The following is a 24,693-nucleotide window of genomic DNA, read 5'->3' on the forward strand; positions in this document are numbered from 1 at the left end:
CTATGTGATCCATGTGATAGTTTAGCAAACCATTTGCACTTTCTTTGCTCCATGAAATAAAATGAAGCCTTTGCTAACTTTCTAGCCCCTCCACCCAATCTAAGATGTTATGGCAAAAACATAATTCACAAGAGTATTGCAGCATGAATCTTAGCCACTCTTTACAAGTGCTGTCGCTGCAGGAGGTGGAAACAGCACCCTAGTTGTTCGTGATGTCCGTCTTCAAGGGATCATTCAGGGAATTTTATACAGTGTCAGCGGTGATATGTTTAGTGGAACAGTGATTAGTTTCTTTTCTTTGGTGATACTGACTGTGAATGTCTAGTTATACAGTGAGAACTGATAGTGACAATGGTTAAACACTCTTCACAAAAAAACAATCAACATGGAGTGGAGGTGAGACTTATCGAAATACCTACAATGTAAAACGTTCCCTCTATTCCCCATGGAAATCCTGCTAAAATGCATGATGTGAATTCAAAATGGAACCACTATGAAGAGAAAGGGATTTTGTTGCTAATGAGAGTGAGAAAACATTTGGTGTTGCTGAAACTAGCAAGCAGTTGAGCGACATGAGCAGGAGGTGCCTGTAGAACACAATTGATGAGCCAAAATAATATTCTTAGAGCGGGCAGGACGCTGAACTTGCAGATGCCAAATATGGCCGAACTGCACACAGGTGGCAGTGGAGACCTTGTGAGGTCTGCTGGGTCTCCTGCCAATGATTATCTCCGGCGTTAGGACTATGTATTGCTCCTCTAGGCTGTGATACTGAAACCGTAGTCTCTTGGCTGGCCTGGAGTCGTGCAACCACTGGGCAGGAGGGAGAGGGGCTGGGGGGGGGGGGGTGGGAATCAGATGCCCTGTTTGGCCTGGGTGTGATCTGGGGCGATCAGTGACACTTTCCCTGTGCAGGCAGCAGCTCCAAATGTAGGAGGTTTAAGGAAGCTGTTACAGTGAACAGATGCAGTCAAGCTTGGATGTCTGTACTTGGTGGTGGAAACCGACTTAAGAACACAGATTGCACTGGTGCATTATGAACAGTAACATAGTTACCTGATTATTCTGGGATTCAAGATCTGTCTCAGTTGGGTCGAAGTAACCGTGCTTGAAGAAGAAATATTAAGAGTCTAGTGGAAGCAGGATGTTGGCTTTCACTCGCCCACGGTTGTCTATGAGGGCATAGGGGCTAGATACTGCGACAAATGCATTTGCATGGTGTGATTTTAGGTGTACGGGGAAGATCTGTAGTTGGGAAATGCTAAAATGGGAATTAGCTGGGCCAGTATGGGGTAAGATGAAGCGCTCCGGTGGGTAGGTAGTAACATAATTGATCAATACGCTGGCACAGTGAAGGAGAAACACCAACACAAGTAGCAACATTGGTATAAATGCGCAGAGGGCAAAGGGCCCTCAAAAGCTGATCACCTAGCAGCAATTACATATGTGACCACCGCAGTGGAAAGCAGGACCGCATCAGCTTGATTGAAACTAATCTTACACAACTAAATCTGAAGAAAGTTGCTGGAAGGGCATTGCAACGTGAGGCTGTGGTAAAACGTGTCACAGAAAATGTTGGAGAGCTGCAGAACATGGTTAACTTGATGGTTTTCACTGGGAAGCTGGAAGCTAGAAACAAAGGCATTGAAATTAAGTCTGTGCAAAATAAGCTGAGGAACACTAAGTTTTTATGGAGCAAGTGGCTGTGGCTCTTGTGAACAGTTTTTTTTTTTTTTTTTTTTTTTACGAGATTGATTGGATTAAGAAAGTGATCCAGGCTGAGGTTTTGTCATCCTTCTTTTGAGTGGAGAAAGGAGAAGCATGGTCACTCCACTAAAACAGGCGTGTCCCAGAGCCATATCAGAAAAGCTCTTAAATGTTCTCAACAGAGATGCAGTTGTACATGTCTGCAGAATGGGTTCAATCACGTTGCAGGGCTTCTATAACATGACTTCAAGGTCCGGCTCAATAAGTGCAAAAACTAAAACTTTGAAGCAGTCCGGAACCTTTTGGGACATAACATGAAGCACACATTGCTTTCCTCTGTAAAAATGCAGGCAAACCAAGATAAGAAGCCGAAAGTCAGGTCAACAACGCCACATCCTGTGAGCAGAAATGCATTTTTGTCTGAGGTTCGAATGGAAGTGTCACAATATTTCATCACCAATTTGGGAACAGCAGGTCTCTGGCAATGAGTGGAAATAATGAAAGCAGTGTAAAGGTGTATGCATGAGTTAAAATATGAAACTAGATTTAAACTGGTAAGAGTAGTGAAAACGTATAAAGTTAATATCCCCAAAAATTAACGTTCCTGTATCAGATACGGGGGGTGTACTGGGATAGACAAAAGCTGTGGTGTGCGCAAAAAGATAATGCACGTGATATCAGATACAGGGGGGTGTACTGGGATAGACAAAAGCTGTGGTGTGCGCAAAAAGATACTGCACGTAAATGCAAGTGATGGATAAATGAAAGAGATTAATTGGAAAATAATTATCTTGGTTCCTAAAAAAAAAAGAAATCTTCTAACAACAAATATCCACCTTCTCCTTAATGAGACGAAAAACTGAAAATAAGCAAGTATGTAATCTTATTGTCCCCAATTACATGTTAGGACGTGGGACCTGCACTTGCAGTGGCTTCCTGAGCATGGTTCAAGCATTCCTGTAGCAGTTGCTCACTGAGTCTTTTCTAGGGAAGTTGACTCTGGCTTGTTGGATGCTTTAAAGATAGGTTTAGGTAAGGGTCTCCAGAATAAAACTCTCCCATGTCCCAGCGGACCCTTGTTTTGGGAAATACATCCTGAACACATTTGGAGGTTGCCAGATCTGGGTGACGTACACTGAAGGACAGTGAGCTGCAGAGAGTTTTGGTGGCACAGTCATGGAGTGCTGCTTTCTTGAGAGTGTGAGGACCAGCTTGGCAGGATTAGCCAAAGGAGCATAAAAAACATAGGTCCTGTGTGGCTTGCCCAGCTTCCGACCTTATAGACTATAATTCTAAGTGGTGCGCATGAATCAAAAAGACAATGTCAAATAGTGTGCTAAACATTTGTGAACAATTAAGACTCCCTGACGCATCCACACCTGTATGTACAATTATTATTCAAATAGTAAATAATATAGGTGCATATGGACAAATTATGTAAGTGTAGATAGCACAGTGCTATGATGACACATACAATAATAATTAAAAACAAAGAGAATCTGAGCCTCTAATACCAGAGTGATCCAATTCTAGAAAATCATATCTTTAGCAAGGGTACATTGTCTTCGTTTTGCCCTTTTGGTGATTCTTCAAGTTTAATCGGGACAAGCTTGTCTGTCTAACGCACCAAAAAGTGACTTCAGAGTTAGCTGGGGCAATCATTGTGGTGCATCAATGGTTCATCAGACTGAGACCACATATATTTAGATTATGGGTCGAAGCTAGACACTCCTTGATAGAATTGAGCCAGGAAATATGACGAGCGTGATCAAAGGCCATACAGTGCTTCAAAATCAGTGTATTTAGGGCGGCCCCTTTCCCAAACCATATTTTTATCCACAGGGAGAGTGGGCGAAAGGCCAACAAGTCAGAAAGATAAGCCACACCCATCTCTTCATGTACTGTGAAGGTGGAGGTTCCCTGGGTTACACTTAAGAGCTGTCTCAGAAAACTATTTTCAACTACTTGTAGTTCGTCAAGAGTGATGTATCTTCTCAACGTGAAGTTAAAAATAGCGGCATAACAGGTGCCCTTTCTTTCTGCTTTTTAAGGGCCCCCAATTCGTGTTATCATCTAACAATACACCCAAGTAAGAAAAAACACTGATCCTAGGGACTGGAACAGATCCAACCTGGAAGGGATAAAACTTTCTCGAACAGGGTCCCACCTGCTTCACATAGGATTTCAAGTTCAAAGGAGCTGAGCAGGATTTGCAGCCCCCTTCGCTGACCGAGCCATGAGGACGGCGGCGTCTGCGTACAAAAGTACAGGCAGACCACGCCGACCCACTTGGGGCTAGTCCACCTTGGACTCCAGCAATACCTTCACCAAATTGCTTGTTTATAAATTGAACAGGAAAGTAGCCAGACTACAACCCTGTCAAACTCCTCTGTGTATTGGAAACTGGCGGGTCGAACCTCTGCCTTTGTATCTCTATGGAGATCCCCCAGAATGAAAACAATATCTCTATCCACCCCGATGGTTAACATGGTCTGCCAGAACTTAGTTCTGTTGACACAATCAAATGCAGATGACTGGTCTATAAAGGCCAGATGTATAGTACCAGGTGGGCAACTATGTACTTGTTAAGAATCAAAAACAGGTTCAAACATTGGTCCACAGTTGACCACCCTGGGCGAAAACCATACTGGCTGTCTGGTAGAATGTTATTTTCCTCTGCCCAGCCTGTCTAGTAGGATATGTCTGACTACCTTAACCACGGAGATTAGCCTGTAACAGTGGGTGCTGTCTCTATTTCCATTTTTAAAAACCAGGATGATGGTAGATAAAGCCCAGGATCCAGGGGAGCCGGCTCTCACTGCAGCATTAATAATTAAGGTGAGAGCCGGTACGCACAGGTTCAGATTGGAGATATAAAGGTCGGGAGGAATCTGGTCCGGTCCTGGTGACTTATTTCTGGATAACCCAGCAATGCCCTTCCTAACCTCTTCAACTGAAAATACCAGGGTAGATTTCCCTTTACCAACTCCACTGGTGTATTCTCCTCAGGGGGGCACTGAAACAGTCCCTCAACATGATGTACCCATTCATCCTCTGTGATATGGGCCCCAAGGATGTTAACAGCATCATTGCCAAACGGGGGCTATTTATAATGCTCCAGAACTTGGGGAACTACGCTTTAAGGTGCTTGCCTCGATAAGCTCGCTCCATGCCTCCTCCTTTAGCGCAGTCTTAAGTCTTGCTAGTCTGGACTTTTAATGCCTTCGACATGCCTTTATTAAGACAGGATCCCTTGGTCTGGGCCCTAGTGGTAGCACAAATCTTCCTGGATGCATGGTAACAAGCAGGGGCAAACCATTTGGGGCCTGAATCAGAAAATCGCTGAACCGGGGCCTTAAGTAAATGTGCTATGATACAAGAGATAACCTTAAAGGACTCTATGATAACGCTTGGTTCCGCCTGCGGGGCTATACAAATAGATAATTCCTCCTGACACCTAGCAGATAACCCCAGATTCCTTTTATGGGTCTTTATCTGTGCCCATTTTAGCTTTTACCCTCATCTGTAGCTTTCAGTAACCCCCATCTCCTACCCTCTTTATAGGTGCTTGTAGGGACCAGCTAATTGTAGCACACAGACTATTACGATCACTATATACACTTGCCTCAAAGAAATCTGAAATCAGATAAAAGAGGGGGTGAAACGAGAATAAAATCAATAAGTCACATCCCCTCCCTGAATTAAGGGATTGGCGACTTTTGTACCAGGGTCTAATTTGCACATGGACGAGGTTAGATCAAACTCATTCACTAAAGCATTATGGGATGTCTCCCTGAGTAGAGTGATTAAATTGAATTCCCTTCGGGTGTGGGCAACCCAAATCTCCAAAACCCATTCTCTTAGGGTCCCCACACAAATGAATGTTAAAATCTCTTGCGATCAATAAATGATTATAGTTTTAAGAGATTCGGATTTCTGAAAAAGGATCCCAGCTTAGATATGTTGCAAAAGTCTGGAAGAGAAGATGTAGCATTATAAAAATTCAAGAGCACCAATTTACGTAGCCCTCTAAAAAATAACAGAGAATTAGCTATGGGCAACACAACAGCTCTACATTTGACAGCTAAAGAGACATTAACCACCAATTACCACCTTTGGTCTTCCTGACCTTGAAGGGATGGCAGGTCAAAAAAGGACTTCTATTCCTCCGTAAATAGACTATTCTCAATGACCCACGTTTCTTGTAAGCAGATCACATCAAACTTTTTCTTAAACAGAGTCCATTGCCAACCCAGCTGTTTTCCACTAAATAAATTTGCAATCCTTCCCATCCGAAAACCCACAGCCTAATGAGGCACAATCACTCTGGTTAGTGGGTCTTACTGACTTAGCAGGGACTGCCCCGGACAGTCAATCACAGTTGTCAATAGTACCCAACGGTGCAAAACTATTAAAGAGGGGTATAATGGGAGCAGCCATCTACCATCTTTGCTGAACATGTTCAAGGTGTCTCATAGCCTTCTTTCCGGTAGCTGAAGGTCTATGAAAAAAAAAACCCAAGGGGAGGTCCACAATGGTCGAAAAAAGGCCTTCGGGTGTATTTGAGGTGGTATCAGATTGGATCCTTTCTGCGACATGGGGTCTATTAAAATTAATAATGACGCAGTCACTCAATTCTTTTTGTACCTCCCTACCTGATTAACTTTGCACATCATGTTGATATATCTTTCCACTTTTATTCCCAATGTAGTCTATAGGTAAACAATACAAAACGTTATTCTTCTGCTGGGAAAAGTCTTTTGAAACACCCGGCGAGAGCACAGGTACGTTCCCCAAGATCACTACGTACGGCATGGATTCAGGTGGGGGATGTAAGGTAACTGGGTTTTACCTGGAGGTGCCAAAAACCCCTGTCTTAAACTCAACTCTCCTCTCCTTCTTTCGATAACTCCACCCTGGTGAGCTTGACAAACCCATAGCAGTCTCTCAACCTGGGATAATCTGAGGAACCCCTCCCCCACCTTCTGACCCTGCTAATGGGCTTCCTGCGTTCCATGGGGGCTATGGAGGTTGAATGGCACCCTTCAGCGTGGGATTTTGTGGTGGTGACTGCTCCGTCCTCCTAATACGTTGTTCGCTTGAGTTACAGACCTCTGTTGGTACAACCAAAAAGTGCCGCAGATAAAGCATGAGGTGCTATCTCCCCTGTTGAGTTACGCTGGTTAAGTTTATAGAGTTCAAGTTCTATGGATGCTAAATGTTGCAAGAAAGGATCGAGTTTGAAATCCATTGCAGCCTGTAATAAACCCAGAAATGTTTCCAACATAGCCACCATATCCACCTTGGCAAAGGCTTGAGGATCATGTGCCTTGCGCTGCATGCCCTCAGCTCTCGGGCGCTTAACTTTTTCCCCAGTCAAGGAGCACTTTCTTTTGGCTCCAGTTTCAGCTCCTACTTTGTTTATAAATTGAACAGGAAAGGGGCCAAAATACAACCCTGCTGAACTCCTCTCTATATTAGAAACTGGCGTGTAACCTTAAAATCTTGTGTGTATCGAACCTCGACCTTCGTATCTCTATGTCTTGGGCGCTTTACTTTTCCCCCTGTCAAGGAGCACTTTCTTTTTGCTCCAGTTCTAGCTCCAACTTTAGGGGTGAGATGCTGGTGTCTTGTGCAGCTCCAATTTCCCTGCACATGGATAAGCAAATGTTCAGCCATGATAACACTGTCCGAAGATGCAGGTAGGCCAGATGTGCTGCCAGTATCTTGTCCTATCGACAAAGTGAATGATCCTGGAGCAGGCTCTGGAAGCCGAGATGGCGATACTCTCGAAGGGAAGGTAAGAAGATGGTTTACAGGGGAACGAGAAAGACGTTGAGTCACAAACTCGATTTCTTTATCTAGGATCCCTGCCACCCTTTGTAGAAAAGAATCCATGGTAATTACAGTGCATACAGGGGCCTTGGGAGCCGCCACTGCGCGTTTTTCCCATGGATGCCCAACGCTATCATGGTAGGATACTCTAGCAAGCTATATTGGCCGTGCTACTAACTGTGGCCCTAGTAATAACCTTAGCTACTAAAACCAGGGCAGACTACAGTGACGCAGTCAATCCTTGTATCAGACTTGTACTTAATCCTGTTACACTTACCATAAGGTCCTACACTCTCTTGGAGGACCGACTGGAATGATAAGAACAACAGTTATGCTCCGGTGTAGTAAGTAGGTGAGGCAGGTTTCAATTGCAAGCGATAAAGAAAGAACTGCTTCGTACCTGCTCTTGTTGCACAGTCCGTAAACTTCCCCGACTGGTCTTTCGGGTGTGGCTATTGGCTACTATTTATCAGTGTGCCCATCTGCTGAGGAGAAAGGGGCCTAGAGACCAAGAGGAGGCCCAGCCGAGCCTCCCCTGGTCTCTGATGGGCACGGACAGGCCCGCCCTTGGCTCGAGCTTTACCTGGGCGTAGCCCAAACAAGTCCCATGCTGCGGGAGGTCACCAGCGCTTTTCAGCAGTGTTGATGGAAGCTCCTCCTCCACCAGGGCTACGGAATTCTGGGACTCAGAGTCCTTTGCTGCCAAGACAACAGCACCTCCACAAGTCAAAGAAACGTCAAATATACATATGTAATCTATTGAAAAGAGGAGTTAATGAATCAGATTTTGAATCCTGTTGTTTAGCTGTGTCATTTAAACATTGCATAGATTAGTTCAGTGAGGGATCACATAATTAGCTCACTCATGGCAGGAACCCTTGGACTGGAATTATTATGTTAGACAACCTGTTTTTATTAAGGGAGCTAAGGTACTTGACTAGCCTATTTAATTTGACTTGCAGATGACGCATGGTCCACAGCAGCTTGCAAAATCATTTAAATGAACGAGTCTGTGAAAGAGCCCTCCTTTCAAGGAAAATTATTATTGAAAGTAGCAAAATAAACGGCAGGAGTTTTTCCCCAAAATTGGTTATTTGGTACTGTAATGGTAGATTCCTAAAGTTTTAAGAGGTAACAGAAAAAAAATCTGGAGTACTTGAAGTCAGTTATTTTAACTGGCTGATTAAGGTGGCATGGTAAACTTTGGGGAATTTGTATACAGGTGTAATCAAACATATTGTTAGCAATGATCTGGTAAGTGAAAGTAATGGACCAATTTCATCTATTTGCAGAGCACTGCAAACCGATGGACGTCCCTTGCTCACGCTTTGTGGTTAATAATGGGACACTGATAGTGAGGTGGGCAGATATAATAGAGGGGGACTGGAATAGATCCTGTTTACATATTAGAAAGTTATCAAGAATGGCTATCTACGCAGGCAATATCAGACTCATGTCATTCTCAATAAAATAAACCAAGAGAGAATGAGAAAGCTCTAGTCGTTGGAGGGATGGTCATATTCCTAGCACTTGGGAGAACAACAAAGTGAAATAATTTGTTATTGAACCAATTCAATTCAATTCAATTCAGTGATTTATATAGCGCGCTACATACCCAGAGGGTCTCAAGGCGCTTGGAGAAGGGTGGGGAGTTACTTGTCGAATATCCAGGTTTTAAGTTGCTTTCTGAATGCTAGGTGGTTCTGAGTGATGCGAAGGTGAGTGGGAAGTGAGTTCCAGGTTTTAGCCGCCAGGTAGGAGAAGGATCTTCCTCCCATGGTGGTTTTGTTGATGCGAGGTACAGCAGCAAGGGCTTGGTGGGAGGAGCGTAGCTGGCGGGAGGGGGTGTAGAAGGAAAGTCGTGTGTTGAGGCATTCGGGTCCAAGTTCGTAAAGTGCTTTGTGTGCGTGGGTTAGAAGACGGAATGTTATCCTCTTATTGATGGGGAGCCAGTGGAGGTTTTTCAGGTGACCAGAAATGTGATCTTTACGCGGAATGTCTAGAATGAGTCTGGCTGATGCGTTCTGGATGCTTTGGAGTTTTTTCTGAAGTTTTGCGGTGGTACCGGCGTATAGGGTGTTTCCGTAGTCCAGGCGGCTTGTAACCAGTGCGTGGGTGACCGTTTTTCTAGTTTCAGTGGGGATCCAGCGAAATGTTTTTTTGAGCATGCGAAGAATGTTGAAGCAGGATGATGAAACTGCGTTGACTTGTCTGGTCATCGAGAGTGAGGAGTCCAGAATGACGCCCAGGTTTCGTGCGTGGTCTGTTGGGATGGGTGCTTTTCCAAGAGATTCTGGCCACCACGAGTCGTCCCAGGCGGAGGGGGAGGTACCTAAGATAAGGACTTCTGTTTTGTCGGAATTCAGTTTCAGGCGGCTGTGCTTCATCCACTCGGCTACTTCTCTCATTCCTTTATGTAGGTTGGTTTTGGCGGTGTTAGGGTCTTTGGTGAGTGAGAGGATCAGTTGAGTGTCATCAGCGTAGGAGATGATGTTGAGGTTGTGTTGACGTGCGATGGCCGCGAGAGGGCTCATGTATACGTTGAAGAGGGTGGGGCTGAGTGAAGATCCTTGTGGCACGCCGCAAATGACTTCAGTGGCTTCTGATTTGAATGGTGGGAGGCGGACTCTCTGAGTTCTTCCGGCAAGGAACGAGGTGATCCACTCCAGTGCTTTTCCTTGAATTCTGATGTTTCTGAGGCGTTGTAAAAGGGTGCTATGACAGACTGTGTCGAAGGTTGCGGAGAGGTCGAGGAGGATGAGGGCGACGGTGTCACCATTGTCCAGTAGAGTTCGAATGTCGTCTGTTGCTGCGATGAGTGCGGTCTCAGTGCTGTGTTTGGCTCGGAAGCCGTACTCTGAGGAGTCGAGGGATTTGTTGGTTTCGAGGAAGGCGGCGAGCTGGTTGTTGACAGCTTTCTCGATGACTTTGGCCGGGAATGGAAGGAGTGATATAGGGCGGTAGTTTTTGAGTTCGGTGGGGTCAGCTGTGGGTTTTTTCAGAAGGGCGCTGAGTTCGCCGTGTTTCCAGCTATCAGGGAAGGTGGCGGAGGTGAGGGAGCAGTTGATGACATCTCGGAGGTGGGGTGCGATGATGGAATCTGCTTTGTTGAAGATGTGGTGAGGGCATGGGTCTGTGGGGGATCCTGAGTGGATGGAGTTCATCAGGCGGATGGTATCATCCGTGGAGATTGGGTTCCAGTCATTAAGGATGTTCAAGGTGGGTGAAGGTGCGGCAGAAGGTTGGGTGGGTTGGTGTCCGGGTTGGTTGTCGAAGCTGTTGTGGATGTCTGCGATTTTGTCGTGGAAGAACGAAGCTAGGGAATCGCAGAGGTCTTGAGAGGGAGTGATGTCGTTGGAGTTGGCAATGAGGTTGGTGAATTCTTTGATGTTGAATAATTCCTTGCTGTTGTGGGCGTTGTTGTCAAGTCGGTCTTTGAAAGCGGCTTTCTTGGCAGATCGAATCAGTTGGTGGTGTATGCGGGTGGCGTTTTTGAAGGCGTCTCTGGTGCTGGTGTTTGGGTCTTTTTTCCAGGTCTTCTCAAGGGAGCGACAGAGTTTCTTGGATTTCTTAAGATCCTCGTTGAACCAGGGGGCGTTTTTGTTGCCTTGTTTGATTTGACGTTTTTTCAGGGGTGCTAGGTTGTCGGCGCTGTTGGTTAGCCTTTGAGTGAGGTTAATGGCTGCTTGGTTGGCGTTCGATGAGTGGGCAGGGGGGTTTTGAAGAAGCGATGAGGAGATCTGGTTGATGGTGATTTTGTTCCAGTTTCTTCGCAGAGTAGGTTGAGGATGGTTGTGGGTTGTGGTCTTTTTGTAGAAAAAGTGAACGCAGCTGTGGTCCGTCCAATGGAGGGCTGTGGTGTGACTGAAGGAGATATGTTTGCTGCAGGTGAAGATAGGGTCGAGTGTGTGACCTGCGAGGTGAGTGGGGGTATCAACAAGTTGTTTGAGTCCGAGGTTGGCGAGATTGTCCAGAAGGGCGGTGGTGTTGCTGTCGTTACTTTTTTCCAGATGAAAATTGAGGTCTCCCAGTAGAATGTAGTCCTTGGAGGGGAGGGCGTGTGGGGTGATAAAGTCAGTGATGTCTTCACTGAATTGTGCTTGGGGTCCTGGTGGCCTGTAGAGGAGGGTGCCTCTGAGTGTGGTCTTGGGGTCGGTGTGGATCTGAAAGTGAAGGTGCTCGGCGCTAGGCATATTTATTGATCACAAAGTGTATGAGCAATAAAAATGCTTTTAAATCTTGTTAACTTGTCACATTTGGCTGTCAGAGGTCAAGTGCATTTCAGTTAGGTTGAGTAGATGTTTAACATTACTAGACCTGCAGGTCTAGTGCAATGTTTGTGATTTTTCGAGCCCTGTCGACCCTAGCGCAAAACTTGCCAAAAAGTTGCCTTAGCTCAAAGACTTCACAAGAATGGCCGCTTGCATATCAAGAGCTGAAGGTGAAAAACAGGCGGATGATTTGACAGACTGGAGGTATACAAAGCAATCACTCCTCTTACTCCCAGACACTAGACCAACATCGCCCATCTGTTTATTAGACCGCATACTGTAGGGAACTATGAGTGGGAGCTTGTGGAGTGGGGCGGCTCACTGGTTAGAGGCGGCAGACCCGGAAGCAGAGGACGGCCTGGGACCAGGGTTCAATTCCCGACGCGGCAGGGTCGTGGACCAGGGTCAACGGACTAGATCATTTTCGCCTCGGTGCCTACTCTAACCAGGGATCATACTCGGCAACTCTGGGCATTAGCTTGCCTCATCTCCACAACGGCCCCCCACATACGCCGGGGATGCCTGGTTTCACCTTGGAGATACCCAGTAGGGACCTTCTCACAGGGAAAGCCAGGACGGGTTCCCCAGTGGTCTACAGCGCGGAGATACCCCATGTGGGGTGATTCATGCACTTTACAAGACATCATTACATCATTACATGAGTAACAGCCATTACAACAGTGGGAAAGAGGAGACAAGATAACACAAAGATGAGATCTCGAGCTTTGAGTACTGTCAAATTAAACCAGAGTTTGTTCTTTGCTAATTAGATTATTTTAAAGCATCTTTTGTCCCTCTGTATGTTTCCACTATTGTTAGTTGTCCCTTGGCCATCCAAAGATTATTAAACATTTCTAAACAAGTTCAATAAAAGTTCAGAAAATATTGCACTATGAGCTCCCTAAAGAAAACCCCATCCTATTGGTCCAAATTTGTTTCAAACGCCCAGCTCTTACAAATAGATACATTTCTTTAATCAAGTTCATTTTTTGTTGGATGAGCTGGTTTCCAAGCCCTAACAACCCAGGTGATTCCACTAGGTAACAGGAATGTTGTAAATATTTAGCCAGAATCCCATATTTACAATCAACGATTACGCATCCCTGATTTTAATCCCAGTGCTTCAATCCGAAGTACTGGATCTCATTTAATTTAGAAAATATGTTTGGATGGAGACCAACTTTTGTGCTTTAAAAGAATGTAAAAGAAAAAATTAAAAAATCTCCACAACAGGAACAATATTTTTCTCCTTGTAAATCTTTGTCCACTAAATTCCCAGCAATTTTGTGGGTCTTTCTGTCAGTTTAATTTACATTCTGGAAACAGATTTACTTGTGAATGTGGAAATATTCAACCGGTTTGACAGTTTTTCCTTGTTTCTCTGAGTTGACTTGTTCACATGGAATGCTAAACCAAATTGTTGGTCTTTATCCTGTGGGGGAAATCAATTTTGAATGCATATTCTGCAAATTAACATGGTGGATTTGGATCATAAATATGTGAGTTTGAGAATTGGATTCTATGTAATTCCATGCCTTGATGATATCACAAATTCCTATTGTTTCACTATATGCCATTTTACTGTAATCTGTTTCTTCCCACAGGTGGAAGGTAAGAGTTCCATCATAAATACTTTCCGACAGCTGATGGCAGAGGAAGGTCCTTGGGGCCTCACGAAGGGCCTGTCTGCTCGCATAATTTCTGCCACTCCCTCCACCATTGTCATTGTGGTTGGTTACGAGACCCTGAAGAAGCTCAGCCTTCGTCCTGAGCTCGTGGATTCCAGACACTGGTAGCAGTCTTTGAGAAATCATACTTTTACCCTTCGGTGTGTGATCGGTCAGAAACCTCTAAACGCTCCAGACTTCGGACATTCTGGTGAACTAGTTCTGGCGGGATTAACTGTTGCCAAAAATGGAGCCATCTTCAGGGTCTTGCTGCACACCAGGTTTATAAGAGACAATCGTCCACATGATGGTGACTAGGACATACAGTGTCACTGTCTCACTCTCCGCTCCATGGTGGACTTGTTGGAAGATTGCAAGTATTGGCTGCTGAGGTGTATGGATCTCCACTGCACAGCTTCTGGATGACTGGCAAACCACTGATCGTTCCAGCTCTACCTGCTCTTTAGCCTTTGAAGGCACAATCAAGTGAAGCCCGGCTAACTCAACATCCAAGCTGTGTGCCATGTTTGTTTTGTATTTTTTATTTGTATATCGCCAAAACTCAGGTGTGTAAAACTGATTTGTTACCCTTGTGTATAAGCTTATGTAATGATGGCTTGAATCATGTGAGGGCTGCGGTGATTAGTAATTTTAATTGGAAAGTGGGCATGAGTGTTGGGGGGGCTCCTTCAGAATTATTTATAGGTACACTGATATGTTTGAAGAATCAAGCACTGAACCAACCAAGGACATGAATACCACAGTTAAGGAAAACTATTTTGATAATAAAATTAAGAGACCGAAAGGCATTTTAAAAAAAATAGATCACTATATTTATAGAACCATAATTTTGCATTAATGGGTCATTAAAATAGTGTCCTCGAGTGCAAGCACAGTGCTCATGTGATGGAGTATGTTAACATGCAGGATAGAAGTGCTACACAAAAAGTTGTGGCCGGTGGCAACAGTCTTCAGAAAAGCATTGTACAGTGTATCTGTTGCAACATCAGATGTAAAGAAAACTACAGTTCAATGCTCTAATTAATATGATGATTCGACCAAAGGAATCAAATTTGGCTGGGTCTTCACCAGGACAAAGTTCAAAGGATTTTTACAGATAGCCGCGTACTTCAGCCCAGAACTGCATATCTCTCCACAAGTCTGAAGGTCTGTTTTGGGGAACGGTAAAAGCAGACAACTACAGTATAACTGCAGGTAAAAAGCACTGTAATACATATGCAACGTGGTCAAGGCTGGATCACATTCATGTCTTCAGCACAGCATGAATTGGAAAGTTGTCACACTGAGGGAAAGAAATAATTCTATGAGGAAAAAGCTCTCCAGGGAGCAGATTTCCTCCAAAGACTAAGTAACCTCACCACAGGAGGTAAGGGACCTGTGTTTGATTAGTGTGAGGACTGTTCCGATTACAAATGTAGGAGGTGGGCAATGTGCTGCTAGCAGGTTTGGAAAGTGAGCAGTCTGTCCTACAGTACTGAGGGTGTTGATGAGGATTTTGAATTGGATTGGTGTAGGATTGAACAGGGTGTGCCCACCATGTGTGGAAGGTGAGGGTTGTGTCTTAGATAATTGTGTGAATGATGGCAGTATCTAAACTGCCTCCTTTTCTTTCCTTTCTATTGTGTGCTCCTTAAATCAGGGTAATGGATTCTGCCTTTCAAAATTTCCTCTTTTCTTCTCATGGTGTGTTCCTTGAAATAGGGTGATAGGTCCTGCCTTTCAGAACACAGTTGAAGTCCCTATATTTGCACTGTTGTAGGTCAGGATTCTAAATTATCTGTGTGACGAGCTCCATCTATACTACTATTATAAAGAGAGAACAGAAACCTTTAGGCAAGGTAAACTCGGGAACCACAGCGCCAATCCACACACCCAATACATTGTTGTAATCCTCAGGGTGTGTAGATGGACCTAGGCTGCATAAAATAAACGTAAATTAAAGTTTAAAAACAAAGTAGTCCCCTAAAACAAGCGCCCGCCGCGACGTAGCGCTGACTGCGACCTACACCTGTGTGATGACGACAGGCGGGGAGGAGCGGCGAGGAGTGACGTGCGGCGAGGAGCGGCGCGGTGGCTCAGGTAAGGAGAGGCGGTAGGCGGTCCGGGCAATGTCGGGGCGGGCGGGGGCCCGGGAGTGGGGGCTAAGTCCGGAGCGCGGATGAGGTAAGGCAGAGGCGGGCGGGAGGCAGGCGGGCGGGCGGGCAATGTCGGGGCGGGCGTGGGGGCCCGGCCGGGACTAAACAAATGCTCAAAATGCAGCCCCCAGCCCCCTTCTGCCCCCGGGCAACGCCGGGGCGGGCTGCTAGTCTGTTACAAGTACGTATAACCATGTAATATCCAATGTTTACACACATGTGTGAGGTGTTTTTTTGGGGGGGATACAGTGCGGGAGGTGCCCACACTTTCTCGATTTCTCCACTGGATCTGAAAAGCAGAAGATTCTGCCTCGCAATGGGATGTGCCATGTAAGGGATAGTTATATCCTCATCCATAAACTGTGGATGGTGATTGGGTTGGATTTGTTAGCCCTAATTTATTGGTGTCACACCTGGTATATTCCCGGATCCCTAACAAATAATTAGTGAGATTCTGGGAGAAAAGGGGAAATTGGTAGGGTTTTTCTACTCCTGGCTCCCAACTTAAGTGTTCAGCTTTAGATAGCACTGCCTGAGGTCTCTTATCTAAACAAGATATTGTGAAATGCCACACTGAACCTCAGAATCAAAACATAGGAGAGTTTTTTGATAACCATATTAATTCTTAAGGTATATTCTTCTACAAATCCAATGCAAACAGAAAACTGTTTAGAAACTACGCAAATATTGTTAGATTGCATGCAAGATACATTCTAAACGTGCTACTTCACCCATTCATCTATTAGTGTAAAAGTCCAATCTGAGTTATTAATGGCTAATAACATCCACTAATCTTTAGGAATATAGGAAAAGACTTGTCTCTGCCCCCCAACCCATTTGGGCATGCAGTCCGGAAAAGCCCAGCAGTGCCCCTCATGCTACTAGTCCACCTGCCTTGTCTGACCTTGAATACAAATATCAGTATTTTCTTTATACCTTTCTGATACATGGTGTTCTAAAGAGCAAGGATGGGTTTACTGCTTGCTCCTACTTTTGCTACACAAACTAGCAAAAACAATGCTTTTGTTCTTGCTAAAGGAAATCAGAAAGCTAAGTTGTATTTTCTCTGGTTTCGTATATGAGGAACTGCTGCCTATATCAAGGCCAATCTATAATGAAACTCTTTATCAGCAGCACCTAATTCCTCAAACTGGCAGGTTAACATGAGTTACAAGAGGAACATGAAATTGGAACACATTTCTTTCTAAAATTCGGCACTTTAGCAAGTTCACATTAACATAGGCCTGAAACAAGCTTGCTCGTTCAAGCGGGCAAACACATACACCCTGGCATTACCATGTGTAACATTTCCAAAGCATTTTTGAAAATATCACACACATCTTCAAGAGCTTATGAAAGATTATTACATTAGATAATCTTCTGCCTCCATCTCGTATGCACGTTTTCATTTTTAATCACTATCTTTAGGTTGTGGTTTGTTTAAATGTAGCAGTAGCTTAAGGAATTGCTGTAACCCTTTATGTCTCAGATCTATTGCCCAGTGCTTCAGACCAAACATTTTCACTTGGTGTTCAACTTCCAAACATTTTCACTTGGTGTTCAACTTTCGTGAATCACTTGACACGCACTGAATTATGTCCTAATGCATCTTTTCATTTTCCTGTTCCTGAAAGTACTGCGCTTAACAAGCACTCATGCATGCATCAATCTTTTTTTATTATGTTGACTGATTGTATCAATACAGTCGATATCTACACACTATTGCTTCAGATGCACACATAAGCATATCTTCAGTATACTAGGTTTAAAAATAAAGTGTTTTTCTTTCGTTGGTAGAACCATTAGTAGTATTCCACCATTTAGGACTATTGGAGCCAAATCTTGACATGGAAGGAGAGAGATGCAAGCCTTATTACTGTCTGTGAAGCTGATCCTAAAATGTATTTGAATGTACCTAATAAACAATCACTGGCTCACTTTAGATGTGAAACTGTTCATGGTGAGTTGGAACAATGTAAAATTGTTTTGTTTCAGCAAGCGCTAGCTGATAAACCACTAGTAAAATCTGGGTTAAGTGTAGTCACTTACTTCTTTTAATGATATGTCCTACCTGAATAACAGTGTAGCTACGCTGGCTAATTGATCAGGATTTGCATTGGAGAACATGTTCGTGTTAGCCCATTAAAGTTACATACTTGCCTCTGGTGGTGGTTTGGGTAAAACACATCCACAACACTTAATTACTTACAGTAACAATGTAACTAATACCACCTCTAAAAGACAGCATGTTTTTGTAAAGCGGTCTAGATAGCGACCGTTCTTCATTAATGTAAAAGATGTTTGTTAAGGACTTCTGTTTAGGTGGCTCAATTAATAAGCATTTGTGCATTCAGGATGCAAAGTGATCTATTTCTAAATTAATGCTCAATGATTTCATATACTCTGCTGTACCGGATTAAAGTGGCTGTTCTTCTAACACACACTGTACTAAACATGGTATTTGCAAATGGGGGGGGGTATGTATACACATCATAATGAACAAACTTGAAATCATGACGTCGTTTTTATGATGAAAATAATCCAATGAATTAGCCAGATTATGCTAATTGGGGCAATTCTAATCCTTGTTCCAGTAGAAGTTCATTTCGAAAATCCCTCTAGCCTAATACTGTTAAGTATTTAAACCGTAAGGTTAAACTTTGGTTTATCAATCCATATATTGTGTGTAGCATTCCATGTGATTCTTTAACATCTACAACGAAGATTGTACAGCAAACATTGCTCAGTATTGCACCAGTTCTGTCTTTTAATCATCAAGTTTCCTTTACAACCTTAAATGCTGACAGCATTAATTCAGAAAGTGCACCTACTTTTTTTTCAACATTCTAGGGTCAACATCTATTATTTTAATTGCGCTATTTACATTGTTGTGTCTTTAATGCAGGCAGTGCAAATGTGATTACATCTCTTCTAGACCGCTCCCTACATTTCAACCATGTAAGATTATCTGTTATATTCATATTTCATCAAATGATTCTAAATATGGTGCGAATACGGCTAAAGGATGATATCTGTGCCATTTCTGAAAAAATGTGATCTATGTTGTATATAATTTCACCCTACCAAAACTGGAGTATATTGAATATCATAGGGACCTGCGCATCTTTTAAGGCATTCATTTTAAAGCAGGTTCGAAATGTATGTATCCTTGGATTTGTCTGTCCGATCTAACAAGTGCCATTTGCAATTAAAGCATTAATTTCTTAGTTTCCCAGTGATCTACCCTATTTAAAAGTGAGTAATTCTAGTACTGAGAGAAGCATATGTTGTCCAACATTTGCAAAACTAAAGCATGTTGTTGAATAGTGTCATTTAGAAATATAAAATCTGTATAATAATATCATGTAGGAAACTACGGGTCAACCAATAGGCTAAAAGAATGGAATTGCTTCGCCCCTCCCGGATGAATACAAAAAAATAAGTTATATTTACTGATATAGGAACTTCAATGAACAGATCGAATTTAGAAAGAAACACACAAGACATATAAATAATTCTGATTATAGAAGTACATGTCTTATTCAAAGCAACATTTTAAAGGACCTTTCATGCTGGCAAGGCCTGATAGTGGAAGTACACCACCCTTGCAGCAATAGATACTTGAGGGGGGAAAAAAGCAGTTTGAAAATGTATTATAGCAGATCAGCTCTCCATAGTTGTTTTTATTCAGACCGGGCTCTACGTTCTGTGGAGAGGTGTGGGATTTCAGATCTCCAAGGAGGTTTGTGATCCTCTTTTTTTTTTTAATGGCAGTCACCAGTGCACTACAGGTATACTGTGGCATCTAGGATGAGATGAAAATTCATGCCTGTACCACTGTTCGACTGTATGGAATGGGCCAAGTGGTATGCTTTTACTGAGTCAATGGATACCTGCCTCTTCTTTTTCTTCCAGGGAGCGAGGCAGTTGCCAAAGTTCTTGTGCGCTCTCATGGTATCACTGACACAGGATCTATAGAGGGTTCCAGAGTCCCCTCGCCCTTTCAATTCAGATACCAACCTGTTGCTTAGCTTGTACTCCACACACACTTAGTTGGTTATAAATCCGATAAAAGATCAATGTGTTTGATCAGGAGTATTTTCCCCCCAGGAAGCTCTAGCAAGTACATATTTGTGCACATATCTATGTGATATACAAATTATTTAGCCGCAGTTCACCATTATCTAAGACCATAGAAATCTATGCTTACTCAAGCATGCAGTTGCTCTTCTCTACCACTCCTTTAATGTTTGTTTTGAAAGGATTAGAGGTGTAATCCCACTTCCGTATGTCCCTCTACCAATAGTTTGGATATAAAACATACTGATTGTCTTGCTAGAAGGTATGCACTCTAACCTTCGTTACTAACCACAAGTCTTTTGTAACTGTGCAAGCCAAAGGTTGGTGTAGGGGGCACACCCACATAACGTGACTACTAGAATCTTTAACAGAATATATGTATGTTTATTTATTGACTGGAACAGACCGGTTTGAATGATATACATGGTAGTGCTACGTTGATCAAATGTATTCGTGGAGGTTTTCTTATTGACAGTTTTGTTAATTGACAGCTTGTACACTGTAGTTCGAACTGCTTTGTGGCTTTTGCATCCGCGACCACCAATAGCATTCCCGCAACATATGTAAAGTTGCAGATACTTCGTCATGTATAATCCTGATGAACTTTATTCTGGTTCATTCATTTGTAATATCACACACTCTTGGGACGAACTTTAGGCGTAATTTACATCAGAAAACATGTCCAAGCTAGTGCTGTTGAGAAACACACCCCGTTATTTGTCACAAAAATGTAATGATACTCTTGTTTCTGACGGGGTTCCTTGGGGGTTTTCTCCCACATTCATCAAGGGTATGATGCCGCTATAACAGTCAGATGTTTCCCTTCGCCAATACCCACAGATGGTACAGGAGGTGTTGTAGCTGCCCATTGACTAAGCATGCCAAATAAATGTGGATACCCTTGGGGAGTCAGTCAAAAGCTTCTTCAAGAAGGGCACAGCTATAGAGCTCTTGAAAGAAAGAGAAACCATGCAAGAAGACAGAGAAGATCTAATCATTTGTAAATGTCATGGAGAGGCAATTTGCTTTTGGGCTATAGGCTGAGAAAGATAGGTCGCCTGCATAAGCTGTGGCAAGAGTGCACATAACGGGTGTTTCCCTTAGATCCTCAAGTAGATCTGCAGTGTCCTTTCCTTCCTCTTCTGCATGTAAACTGAGTCCCTGAGCAAGAACCCTCAAGCAAATGCTCAATTACACATAGTCCTGACTTACAGAGAAATGTAATGTAATGTATGTGTTCTTGTAAAGCCCACTGCTGCCCTGAGGCGTTGTGGCGCTGTAGACCGCTGGGGAACCCGTCCTGGCTATCCCTGTGAGATGGTCCCTACTGGGTATCTCCAAGGTGAAACCAGGCATCCCCGGCGAATGTGGGGGGCCGTTGTAGGGATGAGGCAAGCTAATGCCCAGAGTTGCCGAGTGTGATCCCTGGCTAGAGTAGGCACAGAGGCGAGAATTATCGAGTCCGCTGACCCTGGTCCACGACCCTGCCGCGTCGGTAATTGAACCCTGGTCCCGGGCCGTTCTCTGCTTCTGGGTCTGCCGCCTCTAACCAGTGAGCCACACCACTCCACAAATCTTGAGGACTGCTCAAGCAACCCCACTGAAGGAAGTAGTTGTGCATAATACACTGCCTCCTTTGAAGTAAATTCTCCTAAGCATAACTGGGCTCTCCCTCCAAGAAATACTCAAGTGAATATACAAGGTAAATCCTCATGATTACAAAGACTGCTCCTACTCGAACAAATCCTAGAACATGTGAATTGTGTGACCAGCGGAAGATCTAATAATAAGGAGACCTCTCACAAGGGATACCATTGTTATTCTGTTGCACTTACAGAATCTTGAACACTTGAAATACTGCTGCTTCACACTGGGACTTCAGACTGCTCCTACTCGAAGAAATCCTAGAACATGTGAATTGTGTGACCAGTGGTAGATCTAATAATAAGGAGACCTCTCACACTAGGGATCCCATTGTTATTCTGTTGCACTTACAGAATCTTGAACACTTGAAATACTGCTGCTTCACACTGGGACTTCAGAAATATGGCTTAATCACGCGGTAGTGCCTCACTGAGGTCATGATTATGTAGTACAAGCTATTTCTTATATTCCGTCTTTTGTTGGAGAGCAATAGAAGGACCTCTTTTGACTGTTCAACAGAAATATGTTGTGAGATTCTGAAGCCAGTCCAGGGCCAATCAAGATAGCAATTGAGTTTTAGTATGTTTGCACATGCGCAATCACACACCGTACGAGCAATTGAAATGAGGCATATTGTTTACGAAGTGGTGCTAGCTATTGTAAAACAATATACACTTCTTTTATAAACCAACTCAAGAGACTTTGGAGTGCATTTGGCCAATTTCTCGAGAACTGATTCAGCTCTGTCCAAAAAAGCATCTAGTGTCCCGACCACGCTAGAGCCAATCCTTGACCCATTTTTAGGTTTCGCCTAGCTTTTTACGCAGGTGAAAACCTTATGAGAATAGTATGGTGGCTTGGGAATCCGCCCTCTGTTCCATTGGCTAGCTCCATAAATGGAGGCTAGCCTTTGGAACAGAGATCTGTCCGTCATGGCCGGACCAGATTCATGGGAGTTCCCGCGATTTCTTCCCTCTGTGCGCGTCATCTCGGCGGTTCAAGTTCAAGTTAAAAAATGTGTATAGCGCACTACTCACCCAGAGGGTCTCAAGGCGCTTGAGGGAGGGGGGGGGGGTACTTTACTTATCGAATATCCAAGATTTTAGTTGCTTTCTGAAGGAGAGGTGGTTCTGTGTAAGGCGGAGGTGGGTGGGGAGAGAATTCCAGGTTTTGGCCGCTAAGTAGGAGAAGGATCTCCCCCCCCCCCCCCCCCCCCCCCATGGTGGATCTATGGATGCGCGGAATTGCGGCGAGGGCTTGGTTGGACGATCGTAGTTGGCGGATGGGGGTGTAAAAGGACAGGCGCGTGTTGAGGCATTCGGGTCCTAGGTCGTAGAGGGCTATGTGTGCGTGGGTGAGGAGACGGAACGTTATTCTCTTGTTGACGGGGAGCCAGTGGAGGTCTTTCAGGTGACCGGAAATGTGAGCTTGGCGGGGGATGTCTAGTATGAGTCTGGCTGAGGCGTTTTGGATGCGTTGGAGTTTTTTCTGTAGTTTGGCTGTGGTTCCGGCGTAAAGGGTGTTTCCGTAATCCAGTCGGCTTGTGACCAGTGCGTGGGTGACCGTCTTTCTTGCTTCGGTGGGGATCCAACTGAAGATTTTTTTGAGCATGCGTAGGATGTTGAAGCATGATGATGAGACGGCGTTGACTTGTCTGGTCATCGAGAGGGAGGAGTCCAGGATGAAGCCCAGGTTACGTGCGTGGTCCGTAGGTAGGGGTGCGGTTCCCAGGGCCGGTGGCCACCATGAGTCGTCCCAGGCAGAGAAGGATGAACCTAAGATGAGGACTTCTGTTTTGTCCGAGTTTAGTTTTAAACGGCTGTTCTTCATCCACTCGGCTACTTCTTTCATTCCTTCGTGTAAGTTGGTTTTGGCGGTGTTTAGGTCTTTGGTGAGGGAGAGGATCAGCTGGGTGTCGTCTGCGTAGGAGATGATGTTGAGGTTGTGTTGGCGTGCGATGGATGCGAGGGGACTCATGTATACGTTGAAGAGGGTGGGACCGAGTGATGATCCTTGTGGTACGCCACAGATGACTTCGGTGGCCTCTGATCTAAAAGGGGGGAGGCGGACTCTCTGGGTTCTTCCCGCGAGGAACGAGATGATACAGTCCAATGCTTTTCCTTGAATTCCGACGTTGCTGAGGCGTTGTATGAGGGTGCTATGACAGACTGTGTCGAAGGCTGCGGAGAGGTCAAGTAGGATGAGGGCAACTGTTTCTCCGTTGTCCAGTAGTGTTCGAATGTCGTCTGTTGCTGCGATGAGGGCGGTTTCGGTGCTGTGTTTGGCTCGGAAGCCGGACTGTGAGGGGTCGAGTTGGATTCGAGGAAGGCGGCGAGCTGACTGTTGACTGCTTTCTCAATGACTTTGGCAGGGAATGGGAGGAGCGAGATCGGGCGGTAGTTCTTAAGTTCAGTGGGGTCTGCTGTGGGTTTCTTCAGAAGGGCGCTGAGTTCGGCATGTTTCCAGCTTTCCGGGAAGGTAGCGGAGTTGAGGGAGCAGTTGATGACGTCTCGGAGATGGGGTGCAATAATGGAGTCTGCTTTGTTGAAAATGTGGTGCGGACATGGGTCGGTTGGTGATCCTGAGTGGATGGAGTTCATCAGGCGGATGGTGTCTTCAGTGGTGATTGGGTTCCAGGCGCAAAGGTTGTTAGAGGGGGGTTTTGGTTCGGAGGTGGGTGGAGAGGACTGGTCTCCGGAATGGTTTTCAAAGCTGTTATGTATGTCGGCGATTTTGTTGTGGAAGAATGAGGCTAGGGAGTCGCAGAGGTCTTGGGAGGAAGTGATGTCGTTGGTGCCGGCGGTGGGGTTGGTAAATTCTTTGACGATGTTGAATAGTTCCTTGCTGTTGTGGGCGTTGTTGTCAAGTCGATCCTTGAATGCTGATTTCTTGGTGGATCGGATCAGTTGGTGGTGTTTGCGGGTGGCGTTCTTGAAGGTGGCCAGGTTGTCAGTGGTAGGGTTTTTTCTCCAGGGTTTCTTGAGGGTGCGACAGAACTTCTTGGGTTTCTTAAGGCCATCGTTGAACCAGGGGGCCTTTTTGCTACCTTGCTTGATTTGATGGTTTTTCAAGGGTGCTAGTTCGTCGGCGCTGTGGGTGATCCATTGTGTGAGGTTGGTGGCTGCTTGGTTTGGGTCCGATGATTTGGCAGGAGGGTTTTGGTGAAGCGATGTGAGGAGTTGGTCGGTGGTAATTTTGTTCCAGTTTCTTCGGGAAATTGGTTGTGGGAGGTTGTGGGTTGTGGTCTTTTTGTAGTTGAAGTGAACGCAGCTGTGGTCCGTCCAGTGGAGAGCTGTGGTGTGATTGAAGGAGATGTGCTTGCTGGAGGTGAAG

General features: G+C 44.7%; 1 protein-coding gene across 1 annotated transcript in view; it reads left to right on the forward strand.

The window, feature by feature from the left end:
- SLC25A44 (solute carrier family 25 member 44) overlaps positions 1-17,578 on the forward strand; it is a 73,471-nt gene extending 55,893 nt beyond the window's left edge. Inside the window, exon 4 of the mRNA XM_086947659.1 lies at positions 13,418-17,578. Coding sequence (XP_086803785.1) covers positions 13,418-13,609 — 192 coding nt within the window. The 3' untranslated portion in view covers positions 13,610-17,578. The remainder of the gene's footprint in view (positions 1-13,417) is intronic.
- The last annotated feature ends 7,115 nt before the right edge of the window (positions 17,579-24,693 follow it).

The sequence above is a fragment of the Lissotriton vulgaris genome, chromosome 12 (assembly GCF_964263255.1).
Source record: "Lissotriton vulgaris chromosome 12, aLisVul1.2, whole genome shotgun sequence".
NCBI classification, from domain to species: Eukaryota; Metazoa; Chordata; class Amphibia; order Caudata; family Salamandridae; genus Lissotriton; species Lissotriton vulgaris.